The sequence below is a fragment of the Herpailurus yagouaroundi genome, unplaced genomic scaffold, assembly GCF_014898765.1.
Source record: "Herpailurus yagouaroundi ecotype Mexico unplaced genomic scaffold, PumYag 142, whole genome shotgun sequence".
In the NCBI taxonomy this organism is placed as follows: domain Eukaryota; kingdom Metazoa; phylum Chordata; class Mammalia; order Carnivora; family Felidae; genus Herpailurus; species Herpailurus yagouaroundi.
The window spans coordinates 46,279,493-46,301,140 of record NW_024412397.1 but is presented as its reverse complement, the minus strand read 5'-3'; the positions used below and the strand labels follow the sequence as shown (position 1 = coordinate 46,301,140).

The 21,648-nt window shown below is 38.3% G+C and overlaps 1 protein-coding gene across 1 annotated transcript in view; it reads left to right on the top strand.

The window, feature by feature from the left end:
- PSMA8 (proteasome 20S subunit alpha 8) overlaps positions 1-20,502 on the top strand; it is a 50,074-nt gene extending 29,572 nt beyond the window's left edge. Inside the window, exons 3-7 of the mRNA XM_040479186.1 lie at positions 4,763-4,887; positions 7,471-7,593; positions 16,165-16,284; positions 16,395-16,457; positions 20,001-20,502. Coding sequence (XP_040335120.1) covers positions 4,763-4,887; positions 7,471-7,593; positions 16,165-16,284; positions 16,395-16,457; positions 20,001-20,093 — 524 coding nt within the window. The 3' untranslated portion in view covers positions 20,094-20,502. The remainder of the gene's footprint in view (positions 1-4,762; positions 4,888-7,470; positions 7,594-16,164; positions 16,285-16,394; positions 16,458-20,000) is intronic.
- Positions 20,503-21,648: the final 1,146 nt, after the last annotated feature.

Below are 21,648 nucleotides of genomic sequence, written 5' to 3'. Positions count from 1 at the left end.
AGAATGGATGAAGCACAGCAAGGAATCAGTGATTTAGACGATCAGATTTATAGACAATAATGAAGCAGAAAAAAAGGGGGAAACAAAGGCAAAAGGTCATGATAATAAGACTTAGAGAACTCAGTGACTTATTAAAAAGGAATAACACTGAATCATAGGTGTCCCAGAAGATGAAGAGAGAGAAAAAGGGGCAGAATCTGGTTTATGTGTGAGCAAATTATAGCAGAAAACTTTCCTAAGCTGGGAAGGACATAGACCTCAAAGTCCAAGAAGTACAGAGAGCTCCCATTAGATTCAACCAAAACTGACCATCACTAAGGCATCTCATAGTCAAATTCACAAACTACACAGACAAGGAAAGAATTGTGAAAGCAGCAAGGGGAAAAAGTCAACCTATAAGGGAAGACAGATCAGGTTTGCAGCAGACCTATCCACAAAAACTTGGCAGGCCAGAAAGGAGTGGCAGGATATATTCAATGTGCTGAATCGGAAAAATATGCAGCCAAGAATTTTTTATCCAGCCAGGCTGTCATTCAAAAATAGAGATAAAGAGTTTCCCACAAATAAAAACTAAAGTTCATGACTGCTAAACCAGCCTTGCAAGAAATTTTAATGGGGACTCTTTGAGTGGAGAGAAGACAAAAAACAAAAAAGACCAAAAGCAACAAAGACTAGAAAGGACCAGAGAACATTGTCAGAAACCCCAACACTACAGGCAACACAATGGCACTAAATTCATATCTTTCAGTACACACTGTAAATGTCAATGGACTAAACACTCCAATCAAAAGACATAGTGTATCAGAATGGATAAGAAAACAAGACCCATCTATATTCTGCTTACAAGATACTCATTTTAGACCCAAAGACACTGACAGATTGAAAGTAAGGGGGTGGAAAACCATCTATCATGCTAATGGTCATCAAAAGAAAGCTGGAATAGGCATATCTAGGAATAAACCTAACCAAAGAGGTGAAAAATGTATACACTGAAAACTATAGAAAACTTATAAAATAAATTGAAGAAGACACAAAAAATGGAAAAACATTCCATGCTCCTGGATTGGAAGAACAAATATTGTTAAAATGTCTATACTACCCAAAGCAATCTACATATTCAGTGTAATCCTTATCAAAATAACACCATCATTCTTCACAGAGCTAGAACACACAATCCTAAAAATTTGTATGGAGCCAGAAAAGACCCCAAATAGCCAAAGCAATCCTGAAAAAGAAAACCAAACAAAACTGTAGTCATCAAGACAGTACGGTACTGGCACAACAACAGACATATACGTCAATGGAACAGAATAGAGAACCCAGAAATGGACCTACAACCGTATAGCCAACCAATCTTTGACAAAGCAGGAAAGAATATCCAATGGAAAAAAGACAGTCTCTTCAGCAAATGGTATTAGGAAAACTGGGCAGCGACAAGCAGAAGAATGAACCTGGACCACTTTCTTACACCAAACACAAAAATAAACTCAAAATGGATGAAAGACCTAAACATAAGACAGGAAGCCATCAAAATCCTAGAGGAGAGGGGCGCCTGGGTGGCTCAGTTAATCATCTGACTTTGGCTCAGGTCATGATCTCATCATTTGTGGGTTTGAGCCCTGTGTAGGGCTCTATGCTGACAGCTCAGAGCCTGGAGCCTGCTTTGGATTCTATATCTCCCTCTGTGTCTGCTCTCCTTCCCTGCTCACACTCTCTCTCTCAAAAATAAACATTAAAAAAAAATTTTTTTTTAATCCTGAGGAGAAAACATGCAACAACCTCTTTGACCTGGGCCACAGCAACTTCTTACTTGACATGTCTCCAAAAGTAAGGGAAACAAAAGCAAAAATGAACTATTGGGACCTCATTAAGATAAAAACTTTGTGCATAGCAAAGGAAACAAATCAACAAAACTAAAAGGCAACCGACAGAATTGGAGAAGATATTTGCAAATGACATATCAGTTAAAGGATCAGTATCCAAAATCTGTGAAGAACTTATCAAACTCAACATCCAAAAAACTCATCAAACTCAGCATCCAAAAAACATTAATCCAGTGAAGAAATGGTCAAAAGACATGAATAGACACTTCAAAGAAGACATTCAGATTGCTAACAGACACATGAAAAGATGCTCAACATCACTCATCATCAAGGAAATACAAATCAAAATCACAATGAGGGGGTGCTATGGTGGCTCAGTTGGTTAAGCATCTGACTTTGGCTCAGGTCATGATCTCCTGGTTCATGGATTCAAGCCCCGTGTCAGGGTCTGTGCTGACAGCTCAGAGCCTGGCGCCTGCTTTGGAATCTGTGTCTTCCTCTCTCCCTGCCCCTCCCCGCTCATGTGCGCGCGCGCGCGCTCTCTCTCTCTCTCGCTCTCTCTCAAAAATAAACGTTTTTAAAAATTAAATAAATAAAGCCACAATGAGATACCACTCACACTTGTCAGAATGGCTAAAATTAACAACTTCAGAAACAACAAATGTTGGCAAGGATGCAGAGAAAGAACCACCCTTTTGCACTGCTGGTGGGAATGCAAACTGATGTAGCCACTCTGGGAAATAGTATGGAGGTTCCTCAAAAAGTTAAAAATAGAACTACCCTATGACCCAGCAATTGCACTACTAGGTGTCTATCCAAAGCATACAAAAATGCTGATTCAAAGGGGCACGTGCACCCCAGTGTTTGTAGCAGCACTATTAACCATAGCCAAAGTATGGAAAGAGCCAAAATGTCCATCAACTGATGAATGGATAAAGAAGAAGTGGTGTATATTTATACATGATGGAATATTACTCGACAATCAAGAAGAATGAAATCTTGCCATTTGCAACAACGTGGATGGAACTAGATTATATTATGCTAAGAGAAATAAGTCAGAGAAAGACAAATATATGATTTCACTCATGTAATTTAAGAAACAAAACAGATGAACATAAGGGAAGGAAGGCAAAACTATTATGAAAACACAGATAAACTATAAGAGACTCTTAAATACAGAGAACAAACTGAGCATTGCTAGCGCAGTGTTGGGTGGGGGGGAAGGGCTACAGGGGTGAGGGGCATTAAGGAGGATATCACATTGTTGGGATGAGCGCTGGGTGTTATATGTAAGTGATGAATCACTAAATTCTACTCCTAAAATTATTATTACACTATATGTTAACTAATTTGGATTTAAATTTTTAAAAATAATAAATAAACGAATGAATGAATGAAATGTTTGCAACTGTTGCATTTAAGTTTTAGGTCAGTTTTTTATAGAAACATTTTATTTCCTTATAAAGTATTGAGAATCAATTACATGATGTTTTGGTATGGCAAAAGGAAGACAGTGTTTTCTTTTTCTGTTTTAAAATTCTTGATTTTCAAACCCTTAATTTTAGACAAAAAGCTGAGAAGTGGTATGTCACAGTTATACTGAATGCATTTTTAAGGCAATGGATAGATTTTTGATAATGAAGTAATATTGTTTTCATAAGGAGAAATCCAGCTTCATAATTTAGGTAATAAGTATATTGATTTTGGAACCAGGATAAACCCTCAGCCTTTGATCAGTCTGCCACTGATATCTTCTCCAAAAATAGGTTTTAAAAAACAACCACAGGGGCACCTAGGTGGCTTGGCTGGTTAAGTATCTGACTCTTGACTTCAGCTCAGGACATGATCTCATGGTTCATGTGATCTAGCCCCAGGTCCGGTTCTGCACTGACAACGTGGAGCCTGCTTCTTTTCATTTCATTTCAATTCTCTCTTTCTAAATAAATAAACTTAAACATTTTTAAAAACTATAACTGCAGAGATTTTTAGAAAATGGTTAGTAAAACCTAATAACCAGCTCAGCTACTGTGAATTAAACCATTTTGATCTTTGAGAACTAGTTTACTTAATGCTAGTGTCTAACTACTATTCTTTAAAACCATTTTCTTGGGGTACCTGGGTGGCTTAGTCAGTTAAGTGCTTGACACTTGGTTTTGGCTCAGGTCATGGTCTCATGATTCGTGAGTTCAAGCCCCACATCAGGCTCCATGCTGATGGTGTGGAGCCTGCTTGGGATTCTCTCTCTCTCCCTCTCTCTCTGCCCCTCCCCTGCTCACTCATTCTCTCTCAAAATAAATAAATAAATTTTAAAAAATTAAAAATAAACCATTTTCTTTAAAAAGTAAATAAAGGGGGCGCCTGGGTGGCGCAGTCGGTTAAGCATCCGACTTCAGCCAGGTCACGATCTCGCGGTCCGTGAGTTCGAGCCCCGCGTCGGGCTCTGGGCTGATGGCTCAGAGCCTGGAGCCTGTTTCCGATTCTGTGTCTCCCTCTCTCTCTGCCCCTCCCCTGTTCATGCTCTGTCTCTCTCTGTCCCCAAAAAATAAATAAATGTTGAAAAAAATTAAAAAAAAATAAAATAAAAAAATAAAATAAAATAAAAAGTAAATAAGGGGTGCCTGGGTAACTAAGACAGTTAAGCATCCAATTCCTGATATTGGCTCAGGTCATGATCTCTTGGTCATGGGATGAAGCCCCATGTCGGGCCCATGCTGAATCAAAATAAATAAGATTTTTTTTGAAAGCAAACAAGAATGAATCAGTTTAAGTGTTGAATGTCAGACAAGTGATACTCTATTTTACAAGAATTACAAATTGTTTATAATGGACATATATTGATAAAAATGGACATTACAAGAAAGATTTCATAGTAGCTTTAAAAAAAACCTTTTGATAAGAAAAAAGCCATTTTTTAAATAACGCATTGCCTACTTTTATAGGACTGACTGCTGATGCTAGAGTGGTAATAAACAGAGCCCGTGTGGAGTGTCAGAGTCATAAGCTTACAGTTGAGGATCCAGTAACTGTAGAATATATAACTCGCTTCATAGCAACCTTGAAGCAGGTAAGCCAGTATTCCGACAGATTTCTTCAGGCTTTCTTCTTTTGCATCATTATGGTTCCTGTCATGGGAATACTATAAGCACTCCAGTCATTTAATCCATTAAATCTACTAAACTCCTTACTCCTCCTCACATTTACTTCATTTAATCCATTAAATCTACTAAACTCCTTATTCCTTCTCACATTTACTTCATATTCACACTCTTATTCCAGTGGACTGGATTGATTTGATCGTTAGAAACCTCAGTCACTATCAATTCTGGGAATTCTATTAAAATTTAAAAGAGCAATAAATCTCATATTTTAAGAGGATTTCTGTACTTCTCGTGATACAGTAACGAAAACCTTTTTCTTTTCTTTTAAGTTTACTAAAGAAATACCCATGATTCTTTCACCTGCAAACCTAAACAAAACTGATCATGTTTGAATTTGACTTCTGAATCCATACATAGATACACAGGTTGACATTACATATAATCACGATGTATATAAGTATTCTCTTACTCTCATTTTATGTGCCCTTTATGTATGCCAGCATAGTCCTTATGCATACTTACCATTCTTACTAACTGTGTAATACTGTTTCCAGTTGCTCACTGGAAATTATTTAGATTGTTTCCAGTTTCTTTCCCTTTCTCATTCCCTTTCTCAATTTAGTACTTTAATAGCATTACTCTATCTTTGTCATAGCTTTTAGTTTTCTTTTTTGAATTATATTGTTAAATTAATTTTCAGTATGAGATTACTAGATTAGAGATTGTAATTGGTTTTAAGACTCTTGTTATATGTAGCTAAATTGCTTGGTAAAAAGATTGAACCAATTTTTATTGTGCAACCAGCAATGCATAAATGTATCCCTGAAGGATCATCAGCCTTGGGTTTCCATTTTTCTTTTATTTCGCAAATAAGTATAACATAGTACTGTAATAGTTGTTTTAATTTGTATTTTATAATTAGTAGTGAGGTTGATTTTTTTCCCACATGTTCATTTGCTATTTTCATTTCTTCTAGTGTAAACTATCTTTCCTTTTGACAGGCACTCTTGGTGGTTAAGAATGCGCCTCCAGGAGCACATTGGGGGTTTGAATCCTGGCTTTGCTACTTTCTAGTTAATGCCGTGAGCACACTATTTAGTCTGTTTTTTTGTAATTTTCTTCTTTATGGAATAAACATTACAATAATACCTAGTTCGTTGAGCTGCATTGTGAATTAAATGATTAATACATCTAAAGCATTTAGAATATTTTCTGGCATGGATTTTGTCATTGTCCATGTAGAGATTTCTTTATAGACTATATATTCTAGATACTAAACTTTTAGACTATATACTTATAAAAAATTACCCTATTTTGTTTTTTTTTTAATTCATGTCTCAAGGAAGTCCAACATTTTTATATTTTTCTACTTTATTTTGGCTTGATTTTCTCAGTCGTTAAAAAGGTACCCACTAAAAAACAAGATGTAGAGCATTGTATATACAGGGTTCCCAATTGTGGCTTTAGTTTTTCTTCTAGATATATAAAGGCTATACACAGAACATTTAATATACATTGTAAACCTGTAATAGTGGGGTTGCTACTGGGAAGGGGCCTGGGGCTGTGAGACAAAAGAGATCTTTTATGTACTCCTTTTGTACTTTTAAATTATTTTAAACCTGTGCAAGTACTACTTTTTCATTAAAAAACAAAACAAAACATGGTTGTTTAAGCAAATAAGAGGGTGTCTCCTCTGAGGTATATTTACAAAACATTTACTTTATACCTCTGTGTGAACTAGGAGTATTAAGAAATACAGGAGAATAAAGACACAAACCCTGCTCATTAAGAGTTTATTTATATTTGTAGCACAACTATTTGCATTCAAAATTTGAAGTGGCTAATAAAAATATATAATAATAAAATGAAAAAAAGGTGTGGACTTGAGCTTTCTGTCAGGGCTGCCCTGTGCACGACTTCTAGGGGCACCAGTCTCAGAATTAGTGGGAATTCCACTCTCAGGAAGTTCCTGGCACAATTGGTTTCCAGTGCCCTGTTGTCTGGGAGGGAAAAAAAATGCTTTTTCTTCCAGAGAGATAGAGGTTTCCTTGTTTGGCAATTGAAAGAAATCTCTTAGTTGGGTTTTCGGTTGAGATAACTTAGTATAGAGTGAACAGAATATCCTTGATAATAGTATCAAGTAAAAGTACTGATTATAATAGTGACAACTGTCATATCTCTCAGAGTAAACCCCAAGGACTTCCTTCCAAAGCACAGCTCACTAAAATCAGCTTTACTAGGTGGAAACCAAAATGGTGTGACATATACAGTTCTCTGCTATATTAACAAGATTATAGTCTACTTATGTTACCAAAAAGCATATAAAGCAATGAGAAAATAGTTTTAAGACCATATATAAGCACTTTTAATTATTTAATTTTACATACTGTATGCATTAATTTCATTAAAATTTCATCATGGATTGAAGTTACTCCAGAAGAAGTCAGAAAGAGGATCTTAAAGAAATACAGAATACTATTAGAATTTCTTAGTTGGTAAGTAATAGTGCTGTTCTTTGTATGGCCTCATAGAAAAAGTTTATTTTTCAGAAATATACACAAAGCAATGGGCGAAGACCTTTTGGCATTTCTGCCTTAATTGTAGGTTTTGATGATGATGGTATCCCAAGATTATATCAGACTGATCCCTCTGGTACTTACCATGCTTGGAAGGTAAGTCATGAATTTGTTAATATAGTTTAGAAGTTAAGTAAATGTATTCACAGTAAAGTTTTATCGTTTTCAGGGACATGACAAAAATTGTTGCATTAAAATATTTTTCTTAATTTTTTTAAGGTTTATTCATTTCTCAGAGAGAGAGCATGAGTGGGGGAGGGGCAGAGAGAGAGGGAGACACACAGAATCTGAAACAGGCTCCAGGCTCTGAGCTGTCCGCACAGAGCCTGACTCTGGGCCTGAACTCACAGACCGCAAGATCATGACCTGAACCGAAGTCAGACGCTTAACCAGGCACCCCTTGTTGCATTAAAATACTGATGGTGGTACAAACTTTATGTAACCACTTAGCTAGTCAGCAACTACGATGGTTTTTGATGGATAGAGAAACACTTTGTTTTATTAATCACAAGGTCTTTTCCTTTTGAAAAGATGTGACAAACCTAAGTATATATAAATGGCCAAATAAAAGATATATCCAGTTGCTGTTAACACACAATTGAATGAGCATTTAAGCCCCATAGTGAAGTATTTAACGCATCCTTTATTCGAGACTTAGAGTACCCCAAACTATGAATCGGTTTGGGGTACAATTTATATGGCAGTACATTACAATTTTCTCCACATAATTCTTGGAATATAGTTTGTTTTCTGGATAAGTTGTCATTCCTGTTTCAGTACCTAAATACTGACTTTGCTTAATGGTACATTCAAATCTAATACAAAAGTCCAGGGCCTAGGGAAACTAGTGACAGTTTCCAGAAATAAGTTTTTGTATATTCTCATATATAAATATAGAAGTACCCCATAAAATCTAAATAGTTTTTTATATTATTAAAGCTTAAACACCCAAGCTTTAAATAATTTCGTGAGGGTGCCTGGGTGGCTCAGTCAGTTAAGCATCTGATTCTTTTTAAAAAAAAATTTTTTTTTTAACATTTATTTATTTTTGGGACAGAGAGAGACAGAGCATGAACGGGGGAGGGGCAGAGAGAGAGGGAGACACAGAATCGGAAACAGGCTCCAGGCTCTGAGCCATCAGCCCAGAGCCCGACGCGGGGCTCAAACTCACGGACCGCGAGATCGTGACCTGGCTGAAGTCAGATGCTTAACTGACTGCGCCACCTAGGCGCCGCAGCATCTGATTCTTGATTTTGGCTCAGGTCATGATCTCATGGTTCATGAGATAGAGTCCCACATTGGGCTCTGCACTGACAGCATGGAGCCTGCTTGGGATTCTTTCTCTCCCTCTCTGCCCCTCCCCTACTCACACACACTTGCACACTCGCTCTCTCTCTCTCTCTCAAATAAATAAGCTTAAAAAAATTTCATGAAGAGTTTATTTTACTGTTATTAAAAGTCAAATAGGGCACCTGGGTGGCTTAGTCGTTAAGTATCTGACTTCGGTTCAGGTCATGATCTCACAGTCCACGAGTTCAAGTCCCATATCAGGTGAGCTCACGCCCTGCTTCGGGTAAACACGAGCCCCATTTCAACTGAGCCTCGCTTTTCTCTTTCTCTCTCTCTCTCCCATCCCCTCCCTCTCTCTCTGCCCCTCCTGGGATTCTCTCTCTCTGTTTCTCTGCCCTTTGCTCACTTGTGCACACACTCTCTCTAAAAAAAATAATAATAATTAAATTAAAATTAAATATAAAAATAAAAGCCAAATAAATTAATGGGGAAATATTACCTTGGTCTTTATGTTTGTATTAACTAAAGGAGTTTTTTGGGCTAATCACACTCATTCTGTTTTATAAACCAATTAACCAGGCCAGTAAAACAGTGGATTATATTCTTGCCACAAAGATCTGAATATTTGTGTAAGCTACACACCTTCTTTTAAGTTACCTGGACAAACTAATTGGTAATCAGAAACTGTGAATTTACCTGCTGCAAATACCAGACTTTTTTCTGCCAATTTAAGAAATCTTTTACATGTACTAGATTTCTTATGTTTCCCAAATCTGTACTTTCAACAAGTTATTATAGTCTTTCTCAAAATATTTTGAAGTCTGCCATCTTCTGTTTGTATTAATTATTACATCTCATTTCAATATCATAATAATTTCCAAGTTTACATAATTTTTCATTTTAATCTGTTTGCTCCCTAGGGTCATATAGAGAAGCACTTTTATTGCAAAGTCAACTAGTTAGGAAAATTATGGACTTTTTTTTAATTTGAGGGATTTCATTTATCATTAGGTCTGAAACTATGCTTTGCCGTGGTGTGTGAAGAACATGTAGTAGAGGTGGAGGGTGTGAACAGGTGTGTGCATACACCTGCACACATGTATACCCCATAACCATTTTACTGATTTCACACATTGTACTTTCTTGTAGGATTTTGGTTGAAATCAAATGCAACTTAAAAAAATGATAACAAAAAAACATTTGGAAACTTTTTCATTTTACGTATTTGGTAAGAGACTCAGGAGTCAAGTGATTTTTTTAAAAAGCCACACACTAGTTAATGACAAAACTGTCATTAGAACTTAGGGTCTTATGCCTTATTAGTACAGTGTTCCTTCCACTACATCATGCTTAGGCCAAATGATTCTTTATGTGTGTTATATAAATTCTAATATCCAGTCTTGAAAGGTAGAATAAAATCTTCTGGCTTTATTTCTGTTTGGGGCAAACTATATATAGCACTTTAGCCATGAGATCAGGTGGGGTTTTTTTTGTTTTTTTCATTTCTATGGTTTGTTTTTTACCAAGTAGCCTGATAAAGTGATACAATGGGCTGTTGAGGACATGGCTGTGGTACCATGTGGAGCCAACACTTTCACAGTACTAGGATGTAGTTTTTTACAAGGCGCAGAGAGAGGACGCATGAAATGAATTATGGAAATGGGAAGTTAAAAATATAAACTCTGGCCACCTGACCTGTTGCAGATATGAGAACAGAAATAACTGTTACCAGCACTTTGGTCACTTTGTTGAGGTTCTTTATCTGGCATGTTAACACAGACTTTTGTTTTTTTAAGATTATGGTCCATTAGTGATCCTGCCTTAATGGATTATAGAGCCTTGAGTTAACTTTTTTTGCTTTATATGGGAATAATAAGAGAGATCTCCAGAAAATCCCTTGAGTACAAGACATCTCCCTGGTCCCATTGTATAATAGTAACTTTATTTCCCTTGATAATCAGAATAAATCATACCATCCTCACAGTAACCCATTATTTGCCTACTGGTTCAACGGCATGAGGAGTCCAAAATTGCCAAGTGGAAGTCTCAGCTTCTAGTTCAGTGAAATTATTGTTATATCCCCTAGTAGAACATTGCCTCTTCTCCCTCCCCTACCACGCTGCCAACTTGGGAACTAGGACCTTTAAACTAAAACAACCTGGAGTGCCTGGGTGGCTCAGTCAGTTAAGCAGCCGACTTTGGCTCAGGTCATGATCTCACACTCCGTGAGTTTGAACCCCGTGTCAGGCTCTGTGCTGACAGCTCGGAGCCTGGAGCCTGTTTCAGATTCTGTGCCTCCTTCTCTCTCTGACCCTCCCCTGTTCATGCTCTGTCTGTCTCTGTCTCAAAAATAAATAAACATTAAAAAAAATTTTTTAATAAACTGAAACAACCTTAGAAGCAAAAATTTTATTAATGGGATATCAGGGGTTTAATGAGACATCTATCCCTTGACTCCTAGATTTGTGGCTATGATCCTGTTTCCAGGCACACAAGAGGATCTTGTCAAACATAAACCTGGCTTCAGAAGATGCTGCCCGCCCCCGCCCCACACACACACCCCTGGTGCTATAACTGAGTCTTCAGTTGGCTATTCCCTATTTTTACTAGGCTGGCTTCTTTAGGAATCCAGAACATAAGACCAGTGAATCCTATGGGCACAAGTATATTCTCTCAGTTCCTCCTTGGTCACCAGCAGTGTTTTGTAGGATACCATCATGGTGAAGAAAACATTCAGGAAGTTCACAGAAGGTGAGGCATTTGTTACAAAGAAATAAAACTCCTATCCGGAGTAAGTTTCTCTTCCAATAAAGGCATATAGCTGCCCCTTCCATGACAGAAGAGTCTTAAGAAATCAGTTAGCTGTGTAGTTCTGGCAGTATCCAGATCAGTGGAAACACCCTTTTTGAAATATTTTTCTTCTTCTTTATTTTTTAATTTTTTTTTTTAATTTTTTTTTTTGAACGTTTATTTATTTTGGGGACAGAGAGAGACAGAGCATGAACGGGGGAGGGGCAGAGAGAGAGGGAGACACAGAATCGGAAACAGGCTCCAGGCTCCGAGCCATCGGCCCAGAGCCCGACGCGGGGCTCGAACTCGCGGACCGTGAGATCGTGACCTGGCTGAAGTCGGACGCTTAACCGACTGCGCCACCCAGGCACCCCAGAAAATATTATTTTTACTTGGAGTAATGGGTTCTGGGGTTTGGCACATTACATTAAATTCTATTAATCAGAAATCCTCCTGCAACCACATAGAATACTAGAATGGTCATTAACATGTTTTTAATGCACAGCTGAACTTACAAAAAGGACAAAATCCTAAGGGGCCAGAAATAAAGAAGAAATTGAGTACCAGAGCAATAATCCTGTGAGTTGAAGATACCTCTGTGCCAGGGATATTGTAGTGTAGGATTCCCAAAGATAATTCACTATCCAAAATTACAAAGTAAAATACATAAAGAGTCCATCATTTAACAAATATTCCCTCTAGCGGTTCCTGGGGGTCTCAATCGGTTAAGTGTCTGACTGTTGATTTGGGCTCATAGTATGATCTCACAGTTCATGAGATCAAGCCCCACATTGGGTTCTACATTAACAGTGCAGAACCTGCTTAGGATTGTCTCTCTCCCTCTCTCTCTGCCCCTCCATCACTCACATGCATGCTCACACTCTCTAAAAAAAAAAAAAAAAAACTTAAAAAATATTCCATCTATAAATATTTGAATTGCATATCAAATATTGTTCTAGGTTCTGGGGATACAGAGATAACAAAAATATGTACTGATGGTATGCATGTAACATAAATCCTTTGGGGCAAAAGAACAGGTTGGGAGGAGAGAATGTGATTGGTAGGTAAGGTAGTCAGGGAAAGCACCTTTGAAAAAGCGATATGTGAACAGAGGCCTGAAGAAAGTAAAGGAGCGAGCCAGGTAGTTATCTCTGTGGTATTCCAAACAGGAACCAATAAGGCAGCAGTATGTTCCATATCTGTGAGACATCAAGCTGTATGCAGAGCATATGACTGTGCTGTGGTGACTGCAGAAAGATAGTGATGAAGGATGAAGTAAGAAGCAGGAGGGGACTGATCTTACAGGGTCAAAAGGCCATTGTAGGACTTGCATATTAAATAGGGTGATGTAGAGAGCCATTTGATTTTTTTGCATAATAGAATAACATGATCTGACTTTTATATTTTTAAAGTATCTGTGTGGCTGCTGTATTGAAATAGACTGTATAGTAAGGTTGAAGCAGGCAAACAAGTTAGAAGGCTATGTCCAATAATAATCTAGGTTAGGGGCATTGGACCAGTGGAAGATGGGGAAGGAGCCAGCATAGTCTGTAAAGGAAGAGTACCCAGAGAGTGGCATCCTGGATCACAAGTGAAAACACCATTCCAAGAAGAGTTGATCAGCTGAGTCAGTGCCACTGAGTCAGATGAAAAGTGAAATGACTGGATTGGCAACGGGCAGGTCATTGGTGACCTTGACAGGAACTTCTCATAGTGACGAGAGACTGATTAGAGTGGACTTAAAAGAAAGGGAGAAAGTTCCAAGAGTCATCAAGCTTTCATACATTCCGTATGAGACCACACAAAGGATAACATTGTTCTGTTACTCATCAGCTAAGAAATTCTAATAGTAAATAAAGTATTGCTGCCAAAATGACCTTGTTTATCAATTTTTATTCTGTATATCTTTAAGATATACCAAGATACATCTGCAAGGTATTGTTTTGGCTCTTAACAACAGGGATGTGATGATTCTTAACACATAAGGGTTTATTTTTCTCATATACTTAGAAGTTTGAGGATAGATGGTCACTGGTATTTGTCTCTTTTATTATCATAGTCTTTGCCCATGCTCTCAAAGTGGCTGCTAGATCTCCAGCCAACCTGTCTGCATTCCAGGTGCCAAAGGTTTCTAGAAATTCCACCCATTTATTTCCACGTATCTATTCCTACTGGTAGCTGGGGCTAGGAAATCCTACTTTTCAGCAGGCACATTGCCTAGAGTTCTGTCACAAAGGAAGAATGGATATTGGCATTGGCTGCTAATGATCTTTGCTATAGAAATCATCATTAATCATTACAGGCAGGAAAAAATACTGCAAGACTATCAGAGTCTTCTGAAGTGGGCTGGGGGAGGGGTGGGTGATGGGTTGGGAGAAAGGGTGGGGACTTGAGCATGGCAAGAAGATCTTAAGAAACCAGTCAAGTAGATAAGAATTAAAGAATTTTGGGGGCGCCTGGGTGGCTCAGTCGGTTAAGCGTCCAACTTCGGCTCAGGTCATGATCTCACAGTCTGTGAGTTCGAGCCCCGCGTCGGGCTCTGTGCTGACAGCTCAGAGCCTGGAGCCTGTTTCAGATTCTGTGTCTCCCTCTCTCTCTGCCCCTCCCCTATTCATGCTCTGTCTCTCTCTGTCTCAAAAATAAATAAACAGTAAAAAAAAAAAAATTAAAAATAAATAAAAAAATAAAATAAAGAATTAAAGAATTTTTATATTAGCAATTAGGAGAATTGGACAGGAAAGTCACCAGGAATTTATAAGGTGACCTTTAAGGGCTCAGTGAGGTTTTTTGGATAAACCACTACCTTATGTTCTTCCTCTCATAGCAACACCTAGTTACCCCCCCCAAAACTAGTAGCTAATAATACTCCAAAGTCATACCAGTCTTTACCTTTGATCTTAGTGAAATTTCAAAGCCACAAGATTCAATTTAAAATTTCACAACTATTTATTTCAGTCCTCTGAAATATAAAGGCATAGAAAAAGTTCTGTGAAATAAAAATAATCTTCTGCTAACAGGAACAATACACTGTCAGGCAGTACAAAAGGTAGGCTTTCATGCTCACTTCCTAAAATCTCTTTTGAGATCTCTTTCTTATAATCAAAACTAACCATAACCACTTAGAACTAAGACTTTCCCTCATTCACTGCCAGTATCCTTCATTGAAAGGATGGACTTTTCTGCTGGGTCCTCTCACTCTCTAAAATCATCAAAGCGAAGGGTCAGGTGGCAGCACAGTGTATAAAGTTCAGAACTTGGACTGTCACTTCAAACTACTTGGTTTCAAAGCTCAGCTCTTCTATTTACCCGGTCTTCCGAGATCTTGGGTAAAATTACTTAAGGCACTGGTTCACAAATTGGGGTGATTTTGTACCCACTGAGAGACATTTGGCAATATCTAGAGACCTGTTTGGTTGTCACAACTGGGGTGGGGGATGTTACTGGCACCTAGTGGGTAGAGGCTGCTACACATCCTACAATGCACAGGGCAGCACCCAAGCAAAGAATTATCCAACTCAAAATGTTAATTGTGCTGAGGATGAGAAAGCTCGTTTTGACACTTCCAACCTCCCATTTCTTCATTTGTGAATTGGGGTTAGTAATTATTTAATTGTTTTTGTGATGGTTGAATGAGATAATCCATGCAAAATGCTCAGCATAGTGCCTGGCATGTAAGTGCTCTGTTAATATGAACTACTGTTATCATCCTCATTATCATCACTAATACTCATCTAGATATTTATTTTTTTTATAACTTTTTTTTTTTTACTGTTTATTTATTTTTGAGACAGAGAATGAATGGGGGAGGGTCAGAGAGAGAGGGAGACACAGAATCCGAAACAGGCTCCAGGCTCTGAGCTGTCAGCCCAGAGCCCGACGCGGGACTCAAACTCACGGACCGCGAGATCATGACCTGAGCCGAAGTCGGATGCTTAACTGACTGAGCCACCCAGGCGCCCCTCGTCTAGATATTTAGACTGAACTAAATATATATATTACGCGTGGCCAATGCAGCCAGGGCAATCGTTCACCTCTTTCCTTCATCTGAAGAAAATTTCGAAGGAACAAAGAAAAATGGGGAATGGAACAGAAGAATCTTCTCTCATTTACAGAATCAAAGATAATGAATCAGTAATTAGGTGACCATTCTATTCTAAGTTCTAAGAAAATGGTACGCATGGTCCTATTCATATAAACAGTTTCTTCTTCATGCCAATGTCCTTTTTTCCTTTTTTCTTTCTTCCTTTTGTACTGTATTACAAAGTTATATACCTCCTTTCCTCTCTACCTCTTTTGGAATTTCAACTGTTTCAATCTTTTCTGGTTATCAAGGAGTTGGAAGCCATTAAAGTAGTAGAAAGCATTGACCAGGACAAGTCAGTGGTATGTTTGAAGATAAGTCATACCACCATTCAGATTATTCATGTAGTAACAAAATGAGCTGCTGAAATGTTAGCTAATTTTTCAAAACTACAATTTTCACGTAGTAATTACACTAAGAAATGTGGTAGTAAACTCTACACTTCACTGAGTAACCATAAATTCATTCATACTGTAATGATATTAATAATTATCTTATTTTTCAAGGCAAATGCAATAGGCCGAAGTGCTAAAACTGTCCGAGAATTTCTAGAAAAGAATTACACAGAAGATGCTATAGCAAACGACAATGAAGCTATCAAATTAGCAATAAGAGCTTTGCTAGAAGTAAGTGATCTAATAAAGCATATTCAGGAAAACATGTTTTTTTCCTTTATCTATTTGCTTCAAAAAGTAAAATTTGCTGAAGTAATTCTATTGTGCTTATTCTACATTAGGTTGTCCAGTCTGGTGGAAAAAACGTTGAACTTGCTATAATAAGAAGAAACCAGCCTTTGAAGGTAAGTCATTAACCAAAGAGGAAAAAACATATGTAGTATAAAGTAATTTGACAACAGTTGAATCTTGTCAAAATGTTGACGCCTGTGAATCTTCATTAAATGCCTGAAAACTCCATTAGCATCCACTGGCAACATGATGACTTCTGTTTTGTTTCTGTAGCCTAATGTTCACTAATTCGCATGTGCTTATTGTGAGCACTTACCTTTGTGAAGACTTAGAGGTGCTGAGATCTGTATGTAGTCCTACCCCATTTAGTATGTATTCTTCTAGGCAGGAACCCCTACTGAGCCAGTCATATATGGGGTTGGTATAGAACATTGCCTATGGATATTTATTCCCAGCACCATAAACAAGCACACCTCAGAGATGCTGAGGATTCAGTTCCAACCACTGCCATAAAGCCAGTATTGCAGGGCCACCTGGTTGGCTCAGTTGGTTGAGCATCCGACTGTTGATTTCAGCTCAGGTGGTGATGTCACAGTTGTGAGACTGAGCCTCGAGTCAGGCTCTGTGCCATGGACGTGGAGTCTGCTTGAGATTTTCTCTCTCCCTCGACCCTCCCCGACTCTTGCATGTACACACACATTCTCTAAAAAAAAAAAAAAAAAGAGAGAGAAAGAAAGAAAAAAAAAAGCCAATATTGCCACAAAACAAGTCAAATGAATTTTTTGGTTTCCCAATGCATGTAAAAGTTATATTTACACTATACTGTAGTCTCTTTAAGTGTGCATTTTGTCTAAAAAAACAAAAACAATGTACCTAATTAAAAAATACAATGCTGCGGTGCCTGGGTGGCTCAGTTGGTTGAGCATTAGACTTCGGCTCAGGTCATGATCTCGCAGTTCATGAGTTCAAGCCCTGCATTGCGCTTGCTGCTGTCAGCATGGAGCCCACTTCAGATCGTCTGTTCCCTGCCTCCTACCCCTCCCCTGCATGCTCTCTCTTTCAAAAATCGAATGTTAAAAAATTACAGTGCTAAAAAATGCGAGCCAATATTTGAGCTTTCAGTGAGTCATAATTTCTGATTACAGATCACCATAACAAATATAATAGTAATGAAAAAATTTGAAACCTGAGAATTACCAAAATGTGACACAGACACAAAGTGAGCAAATACTGTTGGAGAAGTGGTGTCAATAAACTTGCTTGATGGAGGGTTGCCGCACACCTTCAATTTGTAAAAAATGCAGGGGTGTCTGGCTGGCTTGGTTGGTCGAGCATGTGACTCTTGATCTTGGGGTTGTGAATTTAAGCCCCACGTTGGATGTAGAGCTTACTTAAAAGAAATTAAAACCCCAACAATTTATTAAAAATGTAGTATTTGCGATGCACAATTAAACAAGGTATTCTGTAGAAAGCAGTTATTCTTCCTGTCTTTTTAGATCTTCTGAAAATCAAGATATGCTTCCAGCCAGTGTCAGTCAGCTACCGTTAGTATAGCTGTTGGCCCTCCAGGCTTCTAACGTAATATTATCCTTCATTATGTCAGAAACCCTCTACTCCTCTTAATTGTCTACTGGTTTTTATCTATTGTCTCTCCTTTTCAGTTAGAAGTGCCTTGAGCCTCTGTGAGACATAAATTTTAATACCTGGTGTGACAACCTTTCCGTATTTCTTTGAGGCAAGTCTGTACCTTTTGTTAACCATTATGGGTTAAAACTGCAGAGGCACAAAATAAATTGTCCAGAGTATTGTGATGGAGGACTCGCTGGCTAAAGAACATTTGAAATTCGGTTCACCACTGTTCCTTAGGTAGAACTGTACACGGTACAGTTTGCCAGCTCTCTAGCCGAGAGTGTAAAAAGCACGTCAAGCATGGGAAACCATATGAAAAGTATACTAAGAAGGATTATTTTACATATACTTTCTGTTTTGAAGGAAGTATTTCAAGGGGATACAGTATTAAAGTCAGCATTGGGTGGAGCAGTGGGCCTTTTGTTTTTTGAGTTGTGTTGTCGTTGTTTGTTCTGACACAACATTCGCACCTCGTACCGGTCGTCAGCCAGAAGACGGGGAGGTGAGGATACGGCAGCGGCAAAGCTTCAATGACTAAGAGAAATGGGGAAATGGGTGGAGGTCCTGCCTCTGCACGGCCCCCAAAAATAACCACGGTGCTGAGATGGAGTGTAGAGATGGGAACCGGGCCGTGCTGTCATCCCTGCTGTCGAGGGTCTCAGGACAGATGCACCAACAGCACAAGGACACAAAAGCACTGAGGCCAGACTCGCCTCTCCAGCTCCATCACGTACATGTCTGCCAACACGGATAGACACACCCAGGCGTGCATATATTTTTACTTAGGAGTGCTAGGATGGTGCACTGGCAGCAAAGTTACACCGCCTCTCCACATGCTGTTTCACGATACGCTGTGTAACACACAGGGCATGTGCTTTGGAATTGGATAGACCTGGGTTTAAGTTTAGAGTTACAGAGACCTAAGTTCCAGCACACTGATATATTTAGTAGTGTGACCTTGAGCGAGTTGCTCCCCTCTTTACTTTTCAATACAATAAAATTGATTTGTATAAAATAAAAGCTGTTTTTGCTTTACACTGTAGTGAGGGAGCTGTAAACACAGCAGTGTAAGTCACCTTCTCCCTGCCGCTTTGGCTATTCTCGTGGCTGGTAAAACAGGCCAACCCTATTAGAGAGTCAGACAGTGGAGTGGAGAGGAGGGGGGGGGTTCGGCAATGAGTTACTTGCCCATAAACAGAATGAGTCTGCATTTAAATGTTTTCAGAGTTATAGTCATATATATGATATGTAATGCAATATAACATTCTGCCCTTCTTTCTTTTTTAACACAATGATAGTGGAAATGTCATGGAGTTAAGTTTTGTCCATATTTGTTATAAATATGTTGCTTACATACATATTATATATTTGAAGATATAAAGTTAAAGTTTAAATAGAAAATATAAATACCCATTTCAGGTGAGCATAAGCCCCCACTTTGGGTGAGCTTGAGCTCCACTTTGGTTGACCATGAGCCCTGTTGCGGCTTTAAAAAAAAAAACAAAAAACACAGGCTCCATTTCAGGTGATCCCTGCCTCTCTCTCCCTCTCTGTCTCTCTCCCTCTCTGTCTCCCTCTCTCTCTGCCTCTCTCCCTCTCTCTTGCATCTCTCTCTGTCCCTCACTCACTTGCACTAAGAAAGAAAGAAAGAAAGAAAGAAAGAAAGAAAGAAAGAAAGAAAGAAAGAAAGAAAAAGAGAAACAGAAAGAGTAAATATAAATGTATAGGGGCACCTGCTGGGTGGGTCAAGTCGTTAAGCATCTGACCCTTGATTTTGGCTCAGGTTATGATCTCATGGTTTGTGAGTTTGAGCCCCACATCAGGCTCTGCCTAACAGTTTGGAGCCTGCTTGAGATTCTCTTTCTCTCTCTCTGCACCTCCCTCTCTCTCTCTTTCTCTCTCTCAAAAATAAATAAATAAACACTTCAAAAAATAAGATATAAATGTATAAAATATAATTTATATTGGAAATATTTAGAAATTACTGGTGTAATTGAAATTTGCTTTTAAATTTTTTTTCTTTTCAGATGTTTAGTGCCAAAGAAATTGAATTACAAGTAGCTGAAATAGAAAAGGAAAAGGAAGAAGCAGAGAAGAAAAAATCCAAGAAGACTACCTAATTCTTAGGATGAACATTAGGAGCCTTTAATGTTTTGTTTTACTCCTTGGAATTACTTAGTGAAGTTTTAAAGGAAATAAGTTGGTTTGCAGCATTCCATTGAATAGTTATATGCTGTTTTGAGAATGCCACATCTGTGGCTGTCTTCAGACTGTTACATAGACAGACTTACCTTAGTATGAAGATATTCTTTGAAAAGAAATTTCAGTAATTGTTGAAAGCAGTCATAATTCCATATAAGCCTGAGCCTTATTTATGCAAACCTAAGAAAAAACTTTAATTTTTAAGAATTAATAATTTGTTGATGTTTGAGTATTGACTATCAGGTAAAGAGATAGCTATTTCAAAATAAACTGAATACTGAGTCATACTTCACGAATGATAAAAACATCTTTGTGTTGGTAAATTGCCAAAATTTTGTCAGAGCCTTCTTCATTTTTAAACATTTTATCATATTTATTTTACCTTTGTCATTTTATAAGTTGCAGTACATTATTTTTTTCCACAGAACAAGTATTAAAGACCTAATCTAGATAGGCAGTTAAAGTGTGGTAGGAGCTTATAAGAGCATCTGAATGAGGTACTATATATAGGAAAACAAGGAGAGAAATGGATACATATAAAATTCTTAGTTTCAGTTTTTATTTTATCTTAGTGTCCAGTATGTTAGGTTTGTTACATTTTCCATCAGCCATCTGAGTGCTTACTATGTGCTTGGCCTTGAGCTAGGCTTATTAGGAGTAATAAAAAAATATAAAAAGTGATCCCTGTCCACAGAGGGCCCACAAAAAAAATGTGCTTAATTCCTGTATGAGGTTATATTTTTGAAGACAAAGGATATTAATAGGCATAAAAACAATAGCCTATATATCTTACTATTTTAGAGCTTTGTCTTCTCTCTCTCTCTCTCTCTCTCTCTCTCTCTCTCTCTCTCTTAATTTTAGAGAGCACGTGAGCAGGGGAGAGGGTAAGGAGTAGGAAGACAGAGAATCTCCAGCAGGCTCCATTCTCAGTGCAGAACCCAACACAGGGCTGGGATCATAACCTAAGATGATGACCTGAGCCAAACCAAGTGTCAGACACTTAACCAACTGAGCCACCCAGGTACCCCCTTTTTCTTCTTTTTAATGTTCTTTGAAAACGGAGAGGAGGGACGTTGAGTTTTTGCAGAGGAATGAAAAGCTCAGAATAGATGTTAACAGAAAAGAATCCGTTTGGGGGAACAACGGCCATAAGACGATCTAAGCCATTGGTGGGTGTAGTGCTCTGAAGCAAGGGGAAAAGAAAGAGCAGAGTCAGAATTTTCAGAGATATAGGCCTACCTGGGTGGCTTGGTTGGTTAGGCATCTGACTCTTGATCTCAGCTTAGGTCTTGATCTTGAGTTCAAGCCCTATGGGTGTGGAGCCTACCTTAAAAAAATATATACATAAGAGATACAAAGACACTGGGGCATCTGGGTAGCTCGGTTGGTTAAGCATCCAACTCTTGATTTTGGCTCAGGTGACGATCCCAGGGTCGTGGGATCAAACCCTGTGTCAGGCTCTGCGCTGAAAGT